This window comes from Nothobranchius furzeri, chromosome 14 (genome assembly GCF_043380555.1).
Source record: "Nothobranchius furzeri strain GRZ-AD chromosome 14, NfurGRZ-RIMD1, whole genome shotgun sequence".
NCBI classification, from domain to species: domain Eukaryota; kingdom Metazoa; phylum Chordata; class Actinopteri; order Cyprinodontiformes; family Nothobranchiidae; genus Nothobranchius; species Nothobranchius furzeri.
The window spans coordinates 27475511-27496339 of NC_091754.1; the positions used below are offsets into that span (position 1 = coordinate 27475511).

At 40.7% G+C, this 20829-nt stretch overlaps 2 protein-coding genes across 2 annotated transcripts; both read left to right on the forward strand.

Moving 5' to 3' along the window:
* Positions 1-2956: 2956 nt before the first annotated feature.
* On the forward strand, positions 2957-18743 carry col8a1a (collagen, type VIII, alpha 1a). The gene is made up of 3 exons (XM_015966092.2): positions 2957-3055; positions 12485-12788; positions 15592-18743. The coding sequence occupies exons 2-3, from the start codon at positions 12494-12496 to the stop codon at positions 17526-17528; spliced, it is 2232 nt and encodes a 743-aa protein (XP_015821578.1). The 5' UTR covers positions 2957-3055; positions 12485-12493; the 3' UTR covers positions 17529-18743.
* Positions 18744-18929: 186 nt separating this feature from the next.
* jagn1a (jagunal homolog 1a) lies at positions 18930-20395 on the forward strand. Its single transcript, XM_015966091.3, has 3 exons — positions 18930-19041; positions 19537-19637; positions 19724-20395. The coding sequence occupies exons 2-3, from the start codon at positions 19549-19551 to the stop codon at positions 20184-20186; spliced, it is 552 nt and encodes a 183-aa protein (XP_015821577.1). The 5' UTR covers positions 18930-19041; positions 19537-19548; the 3' UTR covers positions 20187-20395.
* Positions 20396-20829: the final 434 nt, after the last annotated feature.

Below are 20829 nucleotides of genomic sequence, written 5' to 3' on the forward strand. Positions count from 1 at the left end.
GTTCAGTACGAGCAGCCATCCACCACGACTCTCTGGGGTTTGAGAAGACAGAGCCGAGGCACCTTCACGTGTGTGTGCGCGCACACACACACACACACACACACACACACACACACACACACACACACACACACACACACACACACACACACACACACACACACACACACACACAAACACAACATATAAACCAACTAGTGCTATGGCTACATTGTGATTTCCTAGTTGAGATTTTGAATCTATAATGAATTCAACTGGTGAACTTGTAGTAGCACATGCTGAAGAAAGCTAAATGTTATCATCAGGAAAGAGCGAGCATCCAGTGGATGGCAGCAGTGTGCCAGCTGATGGCCCCCTCCAGGAGGCCATGATGCTCAGCAGAACACCAGTGTGGCTTCTTCTGGGGAGAGAAACACTTAGAGAAAATAAAGTTAACAGCTAGAATAATGCTATTGGAGAGTAGTGGTAGAAGAAAGTAGCAGATTGTGTTAAGTGGTTGATATGCCCTCCAGCAGTCTAAGCCTATTGCAGCACACATGCAGAGATAACTCAGGATAACATAGCCTTTTAGATAGAGGCATGTGAAGAAGAAAATGTCCTTTCTATAGCGCCTCTCAAGATAAAAATGACGAGGCGCTTCACAAAAACAAAAAATGTTAAAATATAAAAAAGAATTTAGAAAATGGTTAAAAATATCTTTAAAATGAGCAAAAATAGGCAGTTGTGATTTTAAAAATGTTAAGAAAGAGAACAGGAAAGAGGGAAATCAGTGGATCCTGAGGAAGGTGGAATAGGTGGGGAGAGCAGAATAGAGGGTGAAGAAGGTCATACAAAAGCCATTTTGAACAAGTGAGTCTTGCTGCTTTTTAAAGGAAACCACTGAGTCCACTGATCTCAGGCTCAGGGGGAGAGAGTTCCAGATTCTGGGGGCCACAGCAGCAGATGATCTGTTACCTTTAGTCTTTAGCCTGGTGCGCTGCACAACCAGTAGACTTTGATCACTGGACCTCAGGGACCTGCTGGGGGTGTAGGGACTAAGAAGATCACCAATGTAAGATCGTGCTTGTCCATGTAAGGCCCTATAGACCAGAACCAGGATCTTGAAATGAACCCTGAAGTTGACTGGCAGCCAATGAAGCTGGAGGAGAAGCGGGGTGATGTGGGAGGCAGAACCAGAGAGAACCATCTTTACAGACTGTATTCCCAACGGCACACTCCACCTCTCTCTACTCCATACTCGTCCAAACTAACATCAGAATTTAACCACAGGCCCTATCAAATAATAGAGTTTTAGGCCTAGTCTTAATAGCAAACGAGGTGTCTGCCTCACAGAACAAAGCTGGGAGCTGGTTCCACAGGAAAAGAGCCTGATAACTAAAAGATCTGCCTCCCATCCCTATTTATAGATATTCTAGGAACCACCTTTTATTTCACCTGTGGAAAAACTGAAATTCTTTAAAATATTTTTGTCAAGACCTGTGTGATGCAAATGATTATGTTTCTGCTGGTATGCACAGGTTCTGCTGGTCCCACTGCAGCTCAACAAGCTGATTTTGCATCAGTCAGATTGTTGAATCTGTCTGTGTTGGACTTTTTATCCTTTAAACACATGCAACGAAAATAAAATTTGATAAATGCCGCCACCAAAACCATTAGCTTGATTAGTTGTCAGCTTGCTGATGCATAATGAATGGTGCTTAAAACAACATTGTGTGCTGCGGGGTAAAAATCACCTCCTCAAACTCAAAAACATTATCAAACTTGTGTTTTGGTTAAACTGGATTATTGCACGCTGCAACCAACCCACGCCTAAACAAACACACTGACTAAGCTGACACATCGGAGAAGCATCCACCTTTTTGCACCATCGTGTCAGTTCATCCACTGTTCACACACATTGTAAATTCACCCCCAACAGGGGACTCACTGTATGTTTTATATGTATTAAATTCTGACAAATTAAACCAGTCAGAGCAGACGATGCAAAGGGAAGGAAAAGAGAGTGCTTTCTGTTGCTGCAAAACAACATACTGTATTTACATCCGACAGGTCAGTTTGTCAGACGTCAAAAGAACGTTTCTGTAAGCAGGTGTTAAACCTGCCCTGGAAAGAGACTGTCGTCACCGTTTAACAAAGACGCTCTGAGAAAACGCCGTATTTTTAGTCTCAGAGTGTGACTGAATGTTCCCCATTTAGACTGATCGCCACTTAAGTGTGAAGTAAAGGTTTCACATGTGAACAAGAACAGGTCTGGAGCAAGGATGCCAAATATTTTAAATTCAAAAACATTGAATGCATCTGAATAGAGATAAATGGACATAAATCCTACTTGATTCAAATAAACGTTGTGTCTAATATGAAATGTTTTGGTATAAAGCTGAATGTAAACAGCTACATCTCTCAACGATCTCCAGCATTCAAGCTTTAATTAGGTGCTATTATTAAACTATGATCATAATTAACGTTAGACAATAAAATATATCAGAAGAAATCAAAATCTAATATGTGGTGAACTAATGAAATCTATTATTTTCTTTAAAATAATCATTTTAGAGCGTGCATACATGCATGCTTGTGTGTGTGTGCCTGTGTATGTGTGCATGCATATTTACATGCATGTGTGTAAATTCTTTTACATGGCTTTCCTGCAGTGTGTAAAATAATTAAACAGTCTGGACTCACACATTAACACATACATGAGCATTTTATTGCAACATTTCCCTGAAATAATGAGGGAAGCATTCCTGTTTTTCCTTTCTCACCCCCTGCGAGCGCCTAATGGGTGGATGTGAGCATGTTTCGCATCTGTGAATTATGACATTTTTTTCTGGAGGTTGTGTTTGCTCTCAGTCAGATTCATCCCCCTCTCTCCCTTCCTCCCCATGTGTCTCCCACCCACTAGGTGACTCCACCCTGCAGCAGATAAAAGCTCTGTCTACAAGGTGTGTGTCTCTTATGGACACATGCCGGGGTTCTCTGTGTCTTGTCTGCTTGCTTTTTAACTCCATTAGATGAATTTTATAGATTTTTCTCTCATGAACAACCGCTGAAAACGGTAAGCTCCCTGCTAAAACACAATCTTTCTGTTTATTTGATTTTAATTAAATTGTATTTTTTTCGTATTCGTCTTTTGTTGCATCACAAGAATGATAGAAACAGTAGTTACAGTGAAAGCTTACTGCTGATGCTCCAGTTGGAAAACTAACTTTTCTGCACACCTTTTGAAAACAATCTGATTTTCCTCTAAACTTATTTGTGAGTTCTCTAAAAAAATGATGTGAAATCCCTTTGATATCAAGAAGCATCTGTGTCTCCACGTCATCATGCAGAGAAGCAAATCCAGACTTTTTCAAGCCGCTGCATGCACATCAGCATCTCTGATAATGAGAGCTATGCATTCACTTGTGTGTGGGAGAGATTGCCTGTGCTCAAGGCAAATATCCGCTCCAAGCCTTTGAGTGCAAGCATGTGCGCAAAAAGTTGAAGCCAGCTTGACGAATGCATGTGATGGGGGTGAGAGCAGCAGTTTGGTGAGAAGAGCCTGCAGAGCAAACAGTGCTTGGTCTCCCCAACTCGATGATGCTCCATCTTCTCTCTGACGTCCGTTGGTCAAACACATGAATTCCGCAGGATCTTATTGAAGATCATACCTTCTGAATAGATATTTTTAAGGAGTTTACAAGCAAAGGAAGTTTTGCTGAGCCTGAACATGGACTCATTCATGCTGATGCTTAGTTTAGTGAATGTTAAGCTGCAAAAACATTATATGTATAAACGCGGGGCTGATAATGCTGTTTTTGTGTCTGGAGTTTGACCAAAATATCTCACAAACCACTGAATATATTTCATTTAAACTCGTAAAACGTAATCACTGGATGAACATCTACAACTCATTGACTTTTGGAGTCAACCCTGTTAAAGATGGCTACCACAGGTGACAGAAAATGGCTATAACTCTATTTTTTTTAGCAATTTTTAAGCAAAGAATAGCTGTAGAAGTAGCTCAGAGTCATCGCCAACACATATTCTGAAAGCCAACAGATTGCATAAAAAGTGAGCATGTGACAGTCTTTAGAAGTTTTGACCAAAACGTTGACAACTCCTTTATTTCTCATCATAAGATGATTTTAGATGAAAACTGGTTGCGATGAGGGATTAGACTTTCTTTGAGAAATGCCTGGACTTTAAAGTGATTAGAAACCGTTTTTATTGAGTTTAGAGTCAAAGTTGTCTGATCTAAATAATACGGCTGATTGGAAACAGTTTAGTTCAGGGGTGTCAAACTCATTTTAGCTCAGGGGCCACATTGAGGGAAATCTAGTCCCAAGTGGGCCGGACCGGTAAATAAAAACAAAACTTCAGATTGTTTTCTTTGTTTTAATACAATCAATATAAAACAAGGCTGGAGCCTGAGGACAGTGTAGTACAAGTACAACACCTGAAGTGTACTTGAAAATTTGAAAAAAACAAAAAATCAATAAATTAAATAAACATTCCTTAGTGATTCAAAGAGCTTACAGATAACATGGCTAGATCAGTTTCATGCAGCACTTAAAGTATATTTGACTAATTTAACTTTACATCTTTTAGCTTTCACCAGTATATCATCAGAAGTCACAGCCTGAGTGGCAGCCAACTTCAGGATGTGATTCAAGTTCTTGTGTGAGCCTTGAGTGCAGGTTTGTTTTATTTATACTCATTACAGAGAAAACTTGCTCACAAAGATAAGTTTGTTTTCACTCGACATTGTAAAGTATGAAAATAAAGTTTACACAACCATCTTGCGGGCCGGATTTAACCCGCTTGCGGGCCGGATCCGGCCCGCGGGCCGCATATTTGACACCCCTGGTTTAGTTGCATGGATGCAAAAAGTTAAAAGAGTCAGGTATGTCATGTCAACCCAAGTATGTGTTTGTTACATTTTTAATGTATCTTTTGTCCTTGCTAATTAATTTAGTCTGATCTAATATTTATATAAAACTATAATAATATCAAATAATACAGTAATATAATATTGGCCAATAGGCTTGCTGCTAAGTAATCCAGTTTTATCATCTGGTGCATTATAGCAAAATTCTACTGTGTGGCTCATTGGTCCGAGTTTGTGAAAGAAGATGAGACCTTCTCAACAAAAAGCGACCTTTTGCATGACCTTTAGTATGACCTGTGTGCTCATACAACATTGCGTCCCCCATTTATGCATTATTCCGAAACCTTCAGGAATGCTCTGGACAAAAGAGAAAGAGGAGGCTGAGAAAACTAGGAATGATGGTTGAGAAAGGGGGAGAGGGGGGTAAACACTTTGGTCATTGAGCTGCACAGCTGTGCCAAAGTTTGTGCGGCGTCGCCTATGTTCCTCTGGTATGTGCGCGCCGTTTGTTGACTGAGAACTTTTGCAGAGATGACTTGAAGAGGCGGTAATTTTACAAGGTGTGCTTTGGGATAAAAGCTGCGTTCAGAGGGCCTGTAAATGCTTTTCACTTTCACTGACAAACCATATTGTAAGTGCATCAGTGTTTAGTGCAAGTGAGCTGCTAGAGTGGGTAGAACTTGGCAGGCGGTCTCCAGATCAGAGTGGAACCTCTGAAAATAAAAGAAACTTAGCTGTTATTTCATGATTTTCTTTCCATTTTTACGCTCAAACACATTTAGCTCAATCAATGTTTCCTCCTGGGAATAATTGTGGAATGGTCACATCTCATCACCTCCAGGTCTTACGCATGTCTTTTTCCTCGTCTGTTAGCACAAGTGTTAGAAGAAACACTAAGCAGTCCTGTGACCTCCACCTCAGTCTCCAAGTGGCTGTCTGCAGCTGAACCTTTTCAAGAGCAAAAAAGGCCAGAGAGGGCACGACAAAGGGGAAATAAAAGCTGGTGCTACAGAACAGTTATAGCTTTGTGCACGTAGGAGGATGCAGGAACAAACTTGGACAGTGAGAAAAGTCTGGAGAGATCTGGAGACACAAGGAGACTGTGCTAAAATTCCCATCCCATCCAAGGGAAAGAGGCCTGGTGAAAGAATGTGCAACACCACCAAGATGTGTGCACCCGGCTGTCACATTAATCAGCTGAAATCTGTCACTGTGTGTGTTTAAGTGCTTTCTTTTGTGCATTATTGTGTGCAAAATCAATAGAAAATCCAGGAAACCAAACATAAGTGTGTTTCTGTGAGGGATGAATGTATGTTTGTTGTCTGCATTTTTCGCCCATCCCTATCATTTTTTTCAAAGAAAAGCATTTAAAATCCCAAATCAACCAATAGGTTTCTTGAACATTAATGCAGTTTTACATCTAAAATGATATTTTATTAAGGTAAAAACATATTATCATTGATCTTTGGGAAAAATGCTATCTGTAAATTCATGTGGCTGCATATATATAGGTAAAACAGAAATGTAGTGAATTTTAGTTTGACATTTTGTCATTTTAATACCATTCTTTCATCACGCACTTGTCAAAATATTGCAGGTTTTCATGATTTTAGGGACTTAAGTGTTTTGATAGACTGCCATGTTCAACATTTGACCTTCGTTTAGTAATATAATACATTAGTGGAGGAATTTGAACTGAAAACTGTGATTGCAGTGAAACAGTTTGCATACTCTGGGGTTTTATTTATTTATTTATTTATGTACTTACTGTAAGCAGAGCATGATTAGAGCTTAGTGATGCTTAGGGACCAGAAAATAGCTGGTCTTGGCAGATGCTGTAGCTTTAAAATGTAGTTGTTGCAGTTGGATTCTCAGGTGCCACGAGGCGGTCATAAAAGTGCAAACATGCATTCATGTAGTAGAAGCTAACGTTTGCATTGCACTAAGGACTTCTTGCAAACATTTATGTTGTTAAATTGTTTTGGAGCTGGTAACTGCTTTGAAAGTATACTTAGCTAAATCAGTCAAAACACTTGTTTATATACCAGGTTAGCATGCTAGTTGAGGAGTGCAACAGTTGGGTTTACGGTTAAATCTAATTATTTTACCTTCTGCTTCCACATCCTCCAGTTTTAAAGCACATAAGCAATCTGCTGAGAGATTTTTTTTACTTGATGATTCGAAATATCTAAAGTTATGCAATGGATTTGCTTGCAGCATGTTGACATACTGTCAAACTAAACGCATTTTACTAAAAGCATCTGGGTATCGGAGTCTTTCAGAATTACCATTAACCAACTGAATTTCAAGATTTTTCTAAGTAAACTCTCCTAACTAAACGTTCTAACTGAGGTTTCAAATGTCAAGTTATTTTACACAAAAATAGCATTCTTTCATTTCATTTCATTTTTGTTTTATGTTTGAAACTTTATGTTTAACTGTTTTTTTTAACCTGTCCTGTTTTGTTGAAGCAAACAAAATGGTCGTGCCATGGTGTAGGACTTTTATTCAACCACAAGGAAAGGTGTGAGGCAATTTGTCTGGTGTGCAATTCCCTGGATTCTCATGCCCGTTCTCTTGTTTGCTCTTCCTTCTTCCATCTCAGGAGCATTGCTAAGCTGAGTCCATCTCAAACACACCCACATCACCCCACTACTCCTCCAGCTTCACTGGCTGCCAGTCTACTTCAGGGTTCATTTCAACATCCTGGTTCTGGTCTTTAGGACCTTACATGGACAAGCACCATCTCTGGTTGTGCAGCGCACCAGGCTAAAGACCATAGGTAGCAGATCATTTGCTGCTGTGGCCCACAGACTCTGGAACTCTCTCCCCCTGAGCCTGAGATCAGTGGACTCAGTGGTCTCCTTTAAAAAACAGCTGAAGACACCTGTTCAAGCTGGGGTTTGCATGACCTTCATCATCACCCTTTCCTCATTCAGCTATTTTTACCCATTCCGCCTTTCCGGGATCCACTGATGTGATAATAATAATAATACACTGAACTTATATAGCGCTTGTGTAGGACACTCAAAGACACTCGCATGCACTCTCACATTCACACACTGCTAGTGATGGTAAGCTGCTTTGTAGCCACAGCTGCCCTGGGGTGGTCTGACAGAGGCGAGGCTGCCATTTGGTGCCTTCTGCCCCTCTGACCACCACTAACACAGGCAAGTTGGGTGAAGTGTCTTGCCCAAGGACACAACGGCAGAATACCCCTGGCGGGAGCTGGAATGAAACCCATGACCCTCCGATCATGAGGCAACCTGCTCTACCACCTGAGCTACTGCTGCCCACAACAGTGATTTCCCTCTTTCTTATTCATTTTCCCTTTCCCTTTCTTCACATTTTTAACCACATTTTTTCTCATTTCTATGATACTTTTATTTATTTTTTTAATCTTTATTTTTTTTATTTTTGTTCTTGTTCTTGTGAAGCACCTACTGATTTTTAGCTTGAGAAGTGCTAAATAAAAGATTGTTTTATTTATTTCCTTCTTTGATTTTATTGTTTTTATGGCACCATAAAGAGAGAAAGAAAGAGAGAGAGAGGGGGGGGGGAGAGAGAACATTTAGATTGAAATTCATTGAAGGAAAAACATATATTTGTCACACTTCAGAGACTCTCCCTTTGCTTTTATTTCATTATAGGGTAGGAGACACAAAATACATATTCACATTGCATTTAAGCAAGAATTTCAAAATAAAAGTCAAAATATCAACCTTATAATAGCCAATTTACTGTGCCAGCTTTTGTTAATGTTTCTGCCACATTGCTTCTGCAGATGTTTGGTTTTTAAAAGGTCAGATACACCAGTGCTTAAAAAACAAGCATTCAAATAAAGAGAGAAAGAACTCACAACATGTCAATCTGACACTATGTAGCTCTGATTTATGGATATGTGCCATCTGTGTTGACCCATGAGCACCTGAACATAACTTCACTCTATATAATAAGATCATGTTACCTTTGTTATGAAACTGGTTTTTAAGATTAACTCTGAAACACGAGGGGTTTAAGTATGTTTTTTTTTCTATTTTATTTATAAAGCATGAACCAAGGGCTGTCCATTAATATAACACATACGGTATGTCCGAAACACATAAAAGCAAGTCCGAGCCATAGCAAACCACGTCACTGCAACATTAAAAGCCAAAGAATAAAAGTGAGTCTTTAAACGAGACTTAAAAATGGGGAGGGTGCCTGTCTGACCTTTTTGTCTGTGGTCAGAAGGTGATACTCGTTTGTGAATGAGGCAGCAAGCAGGGAATCCTTACATACAACAATGTGTCTGGCCACACATACAACAATGTGTCTGGCCACATCAGTCTCCTGGCAATAGAAACTCTTCTTTAGTTTTGATTTTATATGGAATATGCCCATACTTGGTGGACTCACTCATCTGCAGCTGCAGATTTTGTCAGAGCTTATTTTTATTCACACACACACACACACACACATGAACACATTCCAAATTTGCACTGGAGCATGTGTACAATGCAACAACACTATAAATGTCAATTATGTAGAAAAATTGTAGTATGTAGCTAGAACCAACAAGACAACTGAGAAGAGGAATCCAACACTATTGCAAACATTAACATTTTTCAGACATTTTCGTACTTTCCATGCTTTCTCACTGGCGTGCACATACATAGACGTTTTAGATTTTTTTTCTATCAAGTTGGCAGACTTTGTCGATTTTTTTAACTACTCTTGACCAATAGATCTTTATACCTCCTGAAGATCGCTGAGATATTTAGGGGGACTTTTGAGTTAGTAAAACATCAAGAAAAAGGAGCTTTCTTTAGCTCTTTTTTCTTCCCATTTGAGTGAAAATTTGTTTAGTTATTGTTTATTTGAATTAATCGTTAGAGGCACCATTTCCATGCCAGTCATGCAGAAATTTCTTCCTTCAATAGCAACAGTTTGGATTTTTTCTACCATTTGACCTTTTTCTCAGAGCTCTGGTGATTTTAACATGGCTATGTCACTGTCTCCTCCAATGAGAACCAGCCTTTGAAGAAAGTCCACCTAGTTTTGATGTTGATGACAGCTAAACATACGAAACAAATAGTGGTGGCTATTTTCAACTTGTATTAGAACCTGTTGTGATTTTCCACTCAGAAGCTGTAATTTCGTATTCCCTGCAAACGTATGGACCACTGATGTCTTCAGACTTTATGTAGAGGTATGGGAAGGTAATAAAGCAATGGCTAAAGTGTGTGACATTGTATGCTGGTCTGCTGAATACTATGCATGACTAATTTTGAAGCAATGTATTGTGAATACAGAGACACAGAAAATAAATGAGGAAAACTGAGAACCTTGAAAATATTCAAAAAATGCATCCATTTACAGGCCTAGAAATCTAAACAGATCATAGCAGGGGCAAAAGGATTTGGCTCTGTAGGTTGGTATAGCAGCTCTCCATAGCTTCAGCAGCCCCAACTGTCTCTTGCCTATCACAATCAATCAATCAATCAATCAATCAAAGCTTTTTCTATAAAGCGCCTTCCCTGTCGGGAAGCCCAAGGCGCTCTATCAGTTTAGCGGGCCAATCACAGCACTCTATCTGTTTGGTAGGCCAATCACAGCGCTCTATCGGTTTGGTGGGCCAATCACAGCGCTCTATCAGTTTGGTGGGCTAATCACAGCGCTCTATCGGTTTGGTGGGCCAATCACAGCGCTCTGTCAGTTTGGTGGGTGGGATATCACTATGACTGAGTGAAACAACAAAGATGGCAGCAGCCCCTCTGAAATGGCTTTGGCCTCATCTTTTGACCATTGTATTTAGACTTGGTCTTTTCTTTGAGTCAAGAGTATAGGTACTTAAGTCCCTTATCTCCTGTAACAGGAGCAACCCGGAAATTTTTTTGTAACCACTGAACCCATGAAACTACTCACTCATACAGGTGGACTCTATACTATAGTTCTCTTCCTAAATCTCTCTGCACTCAACTGGACAGTGCTAGAATCAATCAGAGCAATGAACAACGTGATGTATTTACCAATACGGATGTCAGTCAACGGGGCAGTCTGCCATACACCGTCGAAGCAAACACATATTTTTTTTTAATTAATGACTCACGTACCTCTATCTGCTCATGTCTCAAAGAAAAGCACAAGTCTAAATAGATCCAAGCTGATAAACGAGTGTCGTTCCTGAGCTTTGTTGTCTTTCTCCGTAGCAGCTCTAACGGTAAGCCCCCCCCCAACAAAAGTAGAGTGCTGTGATAAGCCAGACACAAAACTGTTAAGGCCAATCTCCATTGCAGCTGTATGCCCTCCCAACAAATGTAGAGTGCTGTGACTGGCCAGACACAAAACTGTTTGGGCCCATGGTAGATCTGTTGAGGCTACAATGGAGCTTGGCAAGACCAACCTGCAGAGCAAAACCTTTTTGCTGTTGTTACTGTTGTCTAGAATCCTAGGTAAAGAATGCTAGAGGCTAAAGTTGAGCAAACAAAGTTTATGGACAATTAGAAGCAAATAGTCAGCTAAAAATAAACTCTCAAGCTACTTTTTCAATTGTCAAAAACTTGATATTGAATTTATCTACTGATCAACTTACTGCTTATGACTCGTCTACACTGGTCATCTAAAATGGTATGATGTTGATCCGTTGCTGGAAAAGTCATGAGACTTACGGAGCAGAAGTGAGAATGTCAAGCAAATTTGACCCCAGGATGTAATTCTTACTTCTTTCTTACATAATGCACCTTTAAATTTACAGACTGACATCAATTCAGTGGAGGTCAAATTGGCATTCAAGCTGATTGGTGTGCTAAGCTGGGGACTGGAGCTCATTCATGTTGATTAACGGATCCCCGTTGTGGATATACAAATATATAATATATAATTTGTGAATTATTATCTTCTTTATTTTATATATCAGGTTCAAATAGCCCAATTTAAGTTTTTTAAGGTTACTTTAATAGTATTGAACTGTGTACCACAGCTTAATAGAGTGTGTTCAGAATGTGATAATAGATAGAACCACAAAGTTAGCACAAAAACAATATTTATCCTTTTGATCTTATATTATTCACCTCTGTGCCCCAGGGCAGCTGTAGCTACATCGTAGCTCATCCCCACCAGCATGTGAATGTGTGTGTGAATGGGTGAAAGACTAATTGTGTTGTGAAGCGCCTTGGGGAGTTGTAGAACCCTAAGAAGGTGTTATAGAAATACATAGGCCATTATTTATTCTTACATGAGGAATTATAGAATTTATTATCCTTAAAGAAAAAATGCAACAGTTTAAATAAAATGAATTATATTCTTATTTTAGTACTCTTTCTTTCTTTCTTTCTTTCTTTCTTTCTTTCTTTCCTAATGAATCAAAGGATCTAAAATCTACTAATCTACAATCATTAAAGTGACAGACTTGAGGACTAAAGTGTTGAATAAAAAATGTAGAAGCCTTGCAAATGTTGAATCTTAGACATGATGGACTTATGGAAAATCATTGTTTACATGTTGGTGATGTAGTTTTCATTTTCAGCTTTCTTATCATTTATACTGCTTCAAGTGTTGACTGCAAATTTCATCTAACATTTTGCTAATTAAATTACACAGTCGCAGCTTTGATGTGTTTACTTTTCTATACAGGTTTTGGACATGTCTCTCCTCCCCGTTTCCTTCATCTGTATTCTGCTTCAACTAATCATACTCACTTATGCAAGTGGTGGAGCATACTATGGACACAAGCCACACCCTCAGCCATATCAGCAAATGCAGCACCTTCAGCACATCGGCATGGGCGAAGGAGGATTCCCTCAGCAACAGTACCTTGGCAAAGAAGTGCCCTATATGCGGTATCCACAATACAGAAAGGAGCTCCCACAGATCCCGCTTCTGAAAGGCAAAGAGAATCCTCGTAAGGGGGTCAGCAACAATGGTGGCCATGATAAAGGTTAGACAGTTATGATTTTTTTGACAGAATTTAATCACCAATGTCAGCACCCATTTTTACGTTCAAATACTGGACACCAGGAAGCCATAACATGATATCTGAAATGAAAAGACTGCTTTCTCTAACTCAATTTTCTGCAAAAGAAAATATTATGCTGGTATTCATGTGATCAAAGCCTAGAAATCCAGACACACCTCAGCAGTAAATAAAGATTTAGCTCCACAGGTCGGTCTAGCCATGCTCCATTGTAACCTCAGCAGGTCTGCCATTGGACCAAAGAATTCTGTGTTTAGCCAATCACAGATCTCTATATTTGTAGATGGATGTTAGGTGGGCTTGGCACCAGAGCTGTGACAGAAAAAAACCAACACACTCTCACACCCAAGGCGTCAAAATATGATGCGTGTGACCAGTTCTCAATATATGACGATTCGGGATGCCCCAGCACGTCAGGAGACGACGATCAGGGACAAACTGCTGACGCAGCGTCCCAGAGCATCGGTATCCGACGCTGGTGCTGAGACGGACAATAAAACTACTTGTGAACTACTTAACCTTCCCCTCACCCCAATCCTAACCTTAAGGTCACAGTTTATGGACCTTAAGGTTAGGATTGGGGTGAGGGGAAGGTTAAATAGTCGAATAATGTCCGTGTGACTGCGTGCGTCAAACAGTGACGCCAGCGGAGCCGCGTGTCCCAGCGTGTCCCTGATTGTCGTCTCCTGACGCGCTGGGGCGTCCCAAATTGTCATATATTGAGGCTTGGTCACACGCGTCATAATTTGACGCCTTGGGTGTGAGAATGTGTTGGAAAAACTACAAAGATGACACTAGCTCAGGAACGGTGTTCATTTGTAACAGCTTTGGCATCAATTTTGGATGATTTAGACTTGTTTTATTTATTTATTTTTTTGGCTTTTTCCCATCTGGTTTGGCCATGTCCGGTCTTGGTTGGGTCCGCCTTCCTTCCTGCAGCCAGGTTTTGTTCACACCATGATGGCTGTGGTTCACACAGCCTACTCAAGAGTACAGATGTTTCCAAGCATGAGGGTGGGGCGAAAGGCATGCAGCAAAGTCTGTGGTGTTCTCCCTAAGTTGGTAAATGAAAGCAACCCTGAGCAGTGTTACTTTTGGAGATTCTGACATGAAGCACACAGCTTCCTACTGTCTCACTGAGCAGTGGTGCTGCACAGCAGTCTGCCCTCAAGCTGCGTGTCACACGTCCACTCACACCCAGATATTCCAAAAATGAGAAAGAGGTGGAGCTGAGGGTGACGGTTGGAACAAATGAACAAATGTAACGACTTAGTTAACCCAAGAAGTTAAGAAGGGCTCCGGGTACCGGGGTAGCCCACCCACATGGCAGACTGGCTTCCATGCAAAGCTGTAGTCATGCTGGTTGCCAGTGGAGATCTAATATGGACCGGGACTGTTAAATTACAAGCGGAGCCTCAGACCGCTGCGATTGTAGCTTTTGCATCAGCTCTTGCTCCATGGTTGGAGATCAGCGGAACATTGGCTACACGCTAACTCATAGCTAACCGAGTTTTTCCGGGCGTTTTTAGCAAGGACAATGCGGTAGAGCGACTCCAAAGTGAAGGCACCTCAGGCCTGCTCAGCAACAACATCATAACTAGGTAAGCTGACTGAGGATATCGGGCTTCGCTGGTCCACCACGGTCAAAGATCCAGAAGTCTGCCACTGTGTCAACACCTCATGGAGCCAAGAGTCGAGTTGACAACAGCGGACTCACAGAATTTCCCCCCATTCAACCAGCAAACTATTAGCGAGAAAAATGCGGTTGAGCAACTCAAAAGTGAAGCAGTGTCAACAAAAAGATGTGCAGTGTTTCTGTGGTCTCCCTCAGAGATTTACAAGTGACCAGCATGACTATAGCCTCGTATCAGTGCCCCGGGAACAGCCAGCCGCCTGTTCCAGCAGCTGTTCTCGGGCAGAAGACAGGAGAAGCTAGGCACCCGCTCAAGGTTCTTATGCAGCCCTACTAACATGTTTGACCAAGCAGTAAAATGAAACAGCATTTCCTTCCATTTAACCAGCAAAATAAAGTACAGAAATATAAATTTACTTACTGATAAAAAGAAGCAGAGGCTCCCATTAGGAGGTGAAGTTCAGCTGGCCAATCAGTTCGTAGAGGGTGTTGGGTTGGCTGAGCATGAAGCGGACTGCCGGAGAGCAGGTTCGGAAAGAACGGTCAGCTGAGAACGTAAAACACAAAAATTATCCAGATATGAATGTATTTAACCTGCAATTGCTAAGTCAGCCTACCCAGATGTGAATGTGCCATTTGAGACAAGAGCAAATAGAGGTACTTAAGTCCTTAATTTAAAAATAAATATGTCTTTGCTTCTTTTTCTTCTTGTTCCTCTTCTTCAACGGTGCGTGAGGGACTGCCCCACTGACTGATTTCCATAGTGATGACTACGTTGCATTATTTATTGCTTTGATTGGACCTAGAACTCTCATATGCATGCAGGGACAGTTTGAAAGGCAACCGTTGATTCCGCCCCATGACCAGACTATATATTTACATATATAGGATGACTCGCCAAGCTAATATGGCAACCAGACACACCAGAATTCTTGCAGTTGGCCTTTGTTTTCACACTTTGATTGGTGAAAATAATTTTGGTCAGAAAGTGTCATAATTTCATGACTGATCTTTACATGTCTCTACTTAGTACACAAATGTGTGTGGCTTATTTTAGGGGTCTCAGAGCTAGCTGCCTATTGATTACTTGCGAATATTTATTTTAAGAAAGATTTTCAATCTCTTTTTCAACAGGTTTAACAATCCCCAGTGCTGTAGAGGGAATCCCCCAAGGAGAACCAGGCCCAATTGGACCACCAGGACCAGAGGGACCTCCAGGACCTCCTGGACCCCCAGGGAATGGACAGCCAGGCCAAGCAGGTGAACCAGGACCTCAAGGTCCACCTGGGTTACCTGGTTTAGGGAAACCTGGTTTGCCAGGGTTGCCAGGAAAACTTGGAGGAATTGGTGTACCTGGACCACCAGGCAAAATTGGTCCAAGGGGTGAAGAAGGGCCAGACGGACAGCCTGGGTCTCAAGGTCCTCCAGGACCCCCAGGACTTCCAGGAATGGGTAAACCAGGAATACGGGGATTACCTGGCCAACCAGGATTTAAAGGAGAACCAGGTCATAAGGGTTTACCAGGGCTTCCAGGATTGCCAGGACCTAAAGGAGACAAAGGAATGGGACTCCCTGGACAACCTGGACAGAAAGGGCTACCTGGGCTTCCTGGACCTGCTGGTCCAAGAGGGTTGCCTGGTTTTGGGAAACCAGGGTTGAATGGGTCACCAGGTCCACAAGGACCACCAGGAGTTAAGGGATATCCTGGAGAAACAGGGCCCCCAGGGCCAGCTGGGAAGGAAGGAAAGCCTGGCCCACCAGGGCTACCTGGTCAAGGAAAGCCAGGTCCAAATGGTCTACCAGGACAGTCAGGGATACCTGGGGAGAAAGGTCATATAGGACCACCTGGATTGCCAGGAAAACCAGGACTGCCGGGATTTGGTAAACCAGGAGTCTTAGGGCCAAAGGGTGAGAAAGGGGTAGATGGACTCCCTGGACCTCTGGGAGCTAAAGGAGATAAAGGTAATGATGGGATACCAGGCATGCTTGGACCCCCTGGATCAAATGGTCCACCAGGCCCCCCGGGATCTGTGGGACCTCCTGGAAGTAAAGGTGTACCTGGTCCCAAAGGAGAGCGTGGAGATGAAGGACCTAAAGGAATTAATGGGGTTAAGGGTGAACTTGGTCTTCCAGGACCTCCTGGTAGGAATGGTTTGCCTGGAGACAGTGGAGAGCCAGGACCAAGAGGTTCACAAGGATTAAGTGGTCCCAAAGGAGCTGATGGACAGAAAGGCCTACCTGGAATGCCTGGACCCCCAGGGGCTCCTGGGCCTAGAGGACAAAGTGGATTACCAGGTGAAATAGGACCTCAAGGCCCCAATGGAATCCCTGGGCTGGATGGCACAGCTGGATCTATTGGACCTCCTGGTCCTTCTGGGCCTAAAGGGGAAAGGGGTCTTCCTGGTCCACCAGGAATTGCTGAGAATGGGAGTCCAGGCCTACCTGGTCCTGTTGGACCCCCAGGAAGAGAAGGCCCATCAGGACCTCCTGGACAGCCTGGACAGCCAGGGCTTCCTGGTCCACCAGGGCCACCGGGGGGTTCTGGTTATTCTCCAGAAATGGCTGGAGTGCTTTCTCAGATGGGTCCAGGACTAGATGGTGTTAAGGCTGGAGGCTACAGTAAGAAAAGCAAGTATGGTGAAAATGGTGCAGAAGTGATGGGTTCAAGTGGGCTGGAAATGCCAGCCTTCACAGCCTTAGCAACAACCCCCTTTCCACCTGTGGGAACTCCAATTGTGTTTGACAAGCTTTTATACAATGGTCGGCAAAACTACAATCCAGACACTGGAATTTTCACCTGCGACTTGCCTGGCATTTATTACTTTGCATACCACATTCAGTGCAAAGGAGCTAATGTGTGGGTGGCATTAATGAGAAACAATGAACCAGTGATGTACACATATGATGAATACAAAAAGGGTTACTTAGATCAAGCATCAGGAAGTGCAGTCTTACCTCTACAACCTGGGGACACAGTTTATATTCAAATGCCATCAGACCAGGCCTCTGGACTTTATGCCGGGCAATATGTACACTCATCCTTCTCAGGTTATATTTTATATCCAATGTAAAACAACACATTTAATTTGTAGAAAATCTTCAGTGAGAAGAATGAGATTGAGCTTGTTTTTGAATGAGTAGTGATTACACATGATTTCAGACTGAGCGTTATTCAGTTTATAAATGAGTTTATCGTCACAGATGAATGGACATGATTTATATGCCATGTAGTCATTTCAAAATGGGAGAATAGAGTTATGTTTTACACCAAGAAAAATGTCAAACCCATCCACATCCATCAACTGAATTAAACCCAAATATTAAGTGAAATGGTTTCAGATGTATTGTTGTACTCAAAGGTGCCAGGGAAATCTTTGGGAAGCCATTTTATTTGTTTATATAAAAACACGAGGGGAGTTTCTAAAATTTTTCATTTGTAAAAAGAAATATGGAATGAAAACCCTGAGGATGCTTGTTACGTTGTTGAAATATTGTCAATTTTAGTTCCTGTAATTCTTTAAAAAATGGCAACTAAGCAATGCATGCTAGCAATTGTTTATTTTTGAAGGAAATTATCAAGGATGTTTGCATGCACCTCCAAAATTAACAGTGCAGATCCTTTTGAGGTTTGGATCACAGCAGTTTGTACATAGCTTATTTTACTTTGAAAAGGTAAAGACAATTAAAGTTTTGTATCATGCAAATGGCTGAGGTTTTAGAAATTTATATTCTATTTTTACTTTTCAGTGGATTTAAGGAAAGAAAATGCAATGATTTTGATGTACATAAGCAAAAGTGTATAAATTCGGGGGGGGGGGGTGACAGTACGGTTGTTTTGCATTCTTTTTATATTTAGAAGCATATAAACAATATAACTTGTGCAAGCATGTTGCCAACTGACTGTTTCTTAGGATTAATTTTAAACAAATTTGTAATGTTATTTTCGTGGTTTAATGTATGCTGATGATTTTATACTGTTGTTAAGAAAAAAATGTGCAAATAATCAAAAGGGTTTTCGAACTAGACTCAGTATTGCTCTAATAACAAACACGCAGTGGAGTGAATTAAACAGTAATGAAAATCTATACAATCAGAAGAATGCTTCCGACATGGACACTGTTACACAAAAACGACTTACATTTCAGAATTTTCAACACAAACAAACAGTAGTGTTTATGTCGATAATACTGCTAGATTCCTTCCTTTCTAAGTTAATGTTATTTCAGTTGTTTCATTTGTTTCATTTAATTTTAAAGTCAATTGATAATAAAAATAATCACTTTTCACTTCTGTCATTCTTTTTCATTTAACGTTTATATAACACACCATGGCAATTTTATATAATAATAATAATAATAATAATAATTATTATTATTATTATTATTATTATTATTATTATTAATCTTTGTTGAAACTTTAGTACTGAAGGCTTGATTGATTCACCTCTTCAAACCAAAGCGTCAGATGTGTGAGCAGAGATGCTGATGCTGCGATCGGGCAGTGCGCATGCGCCAAGGTCTCAGCAAGAATCGTTGATCATAATCCGTGTTTAAACGACGTGCAGAAGTAAGCAGTCATACAGCGGTAAGACAAATTCTTCGTCTCTCCCGAGTTTGGTGTCGTTACTGATGCTAAAGCGGCTCTAGACCAGCAAATGTCAGTTCCAAGAAAACGCTGCTGTTTAGCAGGAAGTAGCAGCTAATTTGCTAGCTTGCTTCAAAGCAGGTCAATCCATCCGCCTGGGATTTCTTGTACATGATATATAAAGATGTGGCTTGGCAACAGTCATTCTTAATGATGCAGAACTGTTGAAAATGAATATGTATTACCCATGGACTCATATACAAAATGTGGGATGTGTGGAGAAAACGTAGACATTACATGATTCCAGTTGTTTCAGATGTGGATGGGTAAATTGGTCCATTAAGCATCCATAACAGCCTCTTTAAAATTTTGGAGATTAAATTATTGGAATATAATCAAATCCACGTATTTTTATAAAATTGAAATTTTGAAGATGAATTGAGATGAACCTGTTGTGTCAAGTCCTTTTTTTTTTTTTTTTTTTTTTTTTTGCAGAATTTTCTCAACATGACCTCTCGCGCTGGCCTCAGAAGTACCGGTACTAATGGAAGTGACTTTAAACCTAGAGAGAGGGTTGTCCCACATTACCAGATGAGGCTAGTGCTCTTCTCCATATCTGTTATTGATTAATAAATGTAATATGTGTCTCTAACAGTCTGAGGGTCTTTTGTCTTCTTTTCAGTGCTTCTCTGAAGTCTGAGGTGCGGAAGCTGAACTTGGTCCACCTTCTGATCTGGCTGCTGGTGGCGTCCCAAGTGATTGTGAGCCACTTCAACCTGGTGTCACATGACACAGTGTCTGTACCATACCAATGGGAGTACCCCTACCTGCTCAGCCTCCTCCCACTGCTCTGCAGCAGCCTATCACTACCAAAAAACAACATCAGCTACCTGGTTTTATCCATGATAAGTGCTGGGCTGTTCTCTATTGCACCTCTTATTTATGGAGGAATGGAGATGTTTCCCGTAGCACAGCAGCTCTACCGCCACGGAAAAGCCTACCGCTTCATTTTTGGCTTCTCAGCAGTCACCATTATGTACCTCATCATGGTGGTGGCTATTCAAGTGCATGCATGGCAGCTATATTACATGAAGAGTCTGCTAGACTCATGGTTCAACACCACGCAAGAAAAAAAGAAGAAATAATTAAATTAAAATATTTGTGATTAGGCAAAAATATCTGGTATATTTTAGCTGTGTTATTTTGAGGTCTGTTTTATTTTTATGACATAACATAAGTCTTTTGGTTTTATTGTTTTCCAACACCAAGTTTTTAATGAAGTATAATTCAATTTGAAAAATTGTATTCTCTGTTCAACTCTTATTATTTCCTGATACTAAATATAAGGCATTAAAATGGTTTGGGTTATGTTTTATTTTTTATGAAGATTATCGTTATTATAAGTTCTCACCTAGCACAATACAACTAGTTCACTGTGGTAAGGAGTAAAAAAGCAAATGTGGGAAACCAAAAATAAATTCCAATGTTTTTATTTCATTTTATTTATTTATTTATTTTTGCATGTGCAGGAACCTTGATGTTTGACTAATTTTAATTATGAAACATAATAAAACAGCACTGTTCAATAATTATATGTTTAGCATCACTTGATTATATTTTGTTTACAGCTTTGTCAAATAACAGTGAAGTAATACAACTTTGTAAACGTAGATGTGTATATACCAGAATGTTTTGCATTGGTAACATGATTTCATTAACTATAAATATAAAATATGCTTAGTAGTAATAAAAAATGGGTTACTTTAGGCAGTGTTTTGATTTTCTTTG

Excerpts from the sequence above, each read along its gene's own strand:
- jagn1a (XM_015966091.3), top strand. The coding sequence starts at position 19,549 with ATGACCTCTCGCGCTGGCCTCAGAAGTACCGGTACTAATGGAAGTGAC. Across the intron at positions 19,638-19,723 it reads GTCCCACATTACCAGATGAG|TGCTTCTCTGAAGTCTGAGG; the intron begins GCTAGTGCTCTT and ends TCTTCTTTTCAG.
- col8a1a (XM_015966092.2), top strand. The coding sequence starts at position 12,494 with ATGTCTCTCCTCCCCGTTTCCTTCATCTGTATTCTGCTTCAACTAATC. Across the intron at positions 12,789-15,591 it reads CAATGGTGGCCATGATAAAG|GTTTAACAATCCCCAGTGCT; the intron begins GTTAGACAGTTA and ends CTTTTTCAACAG.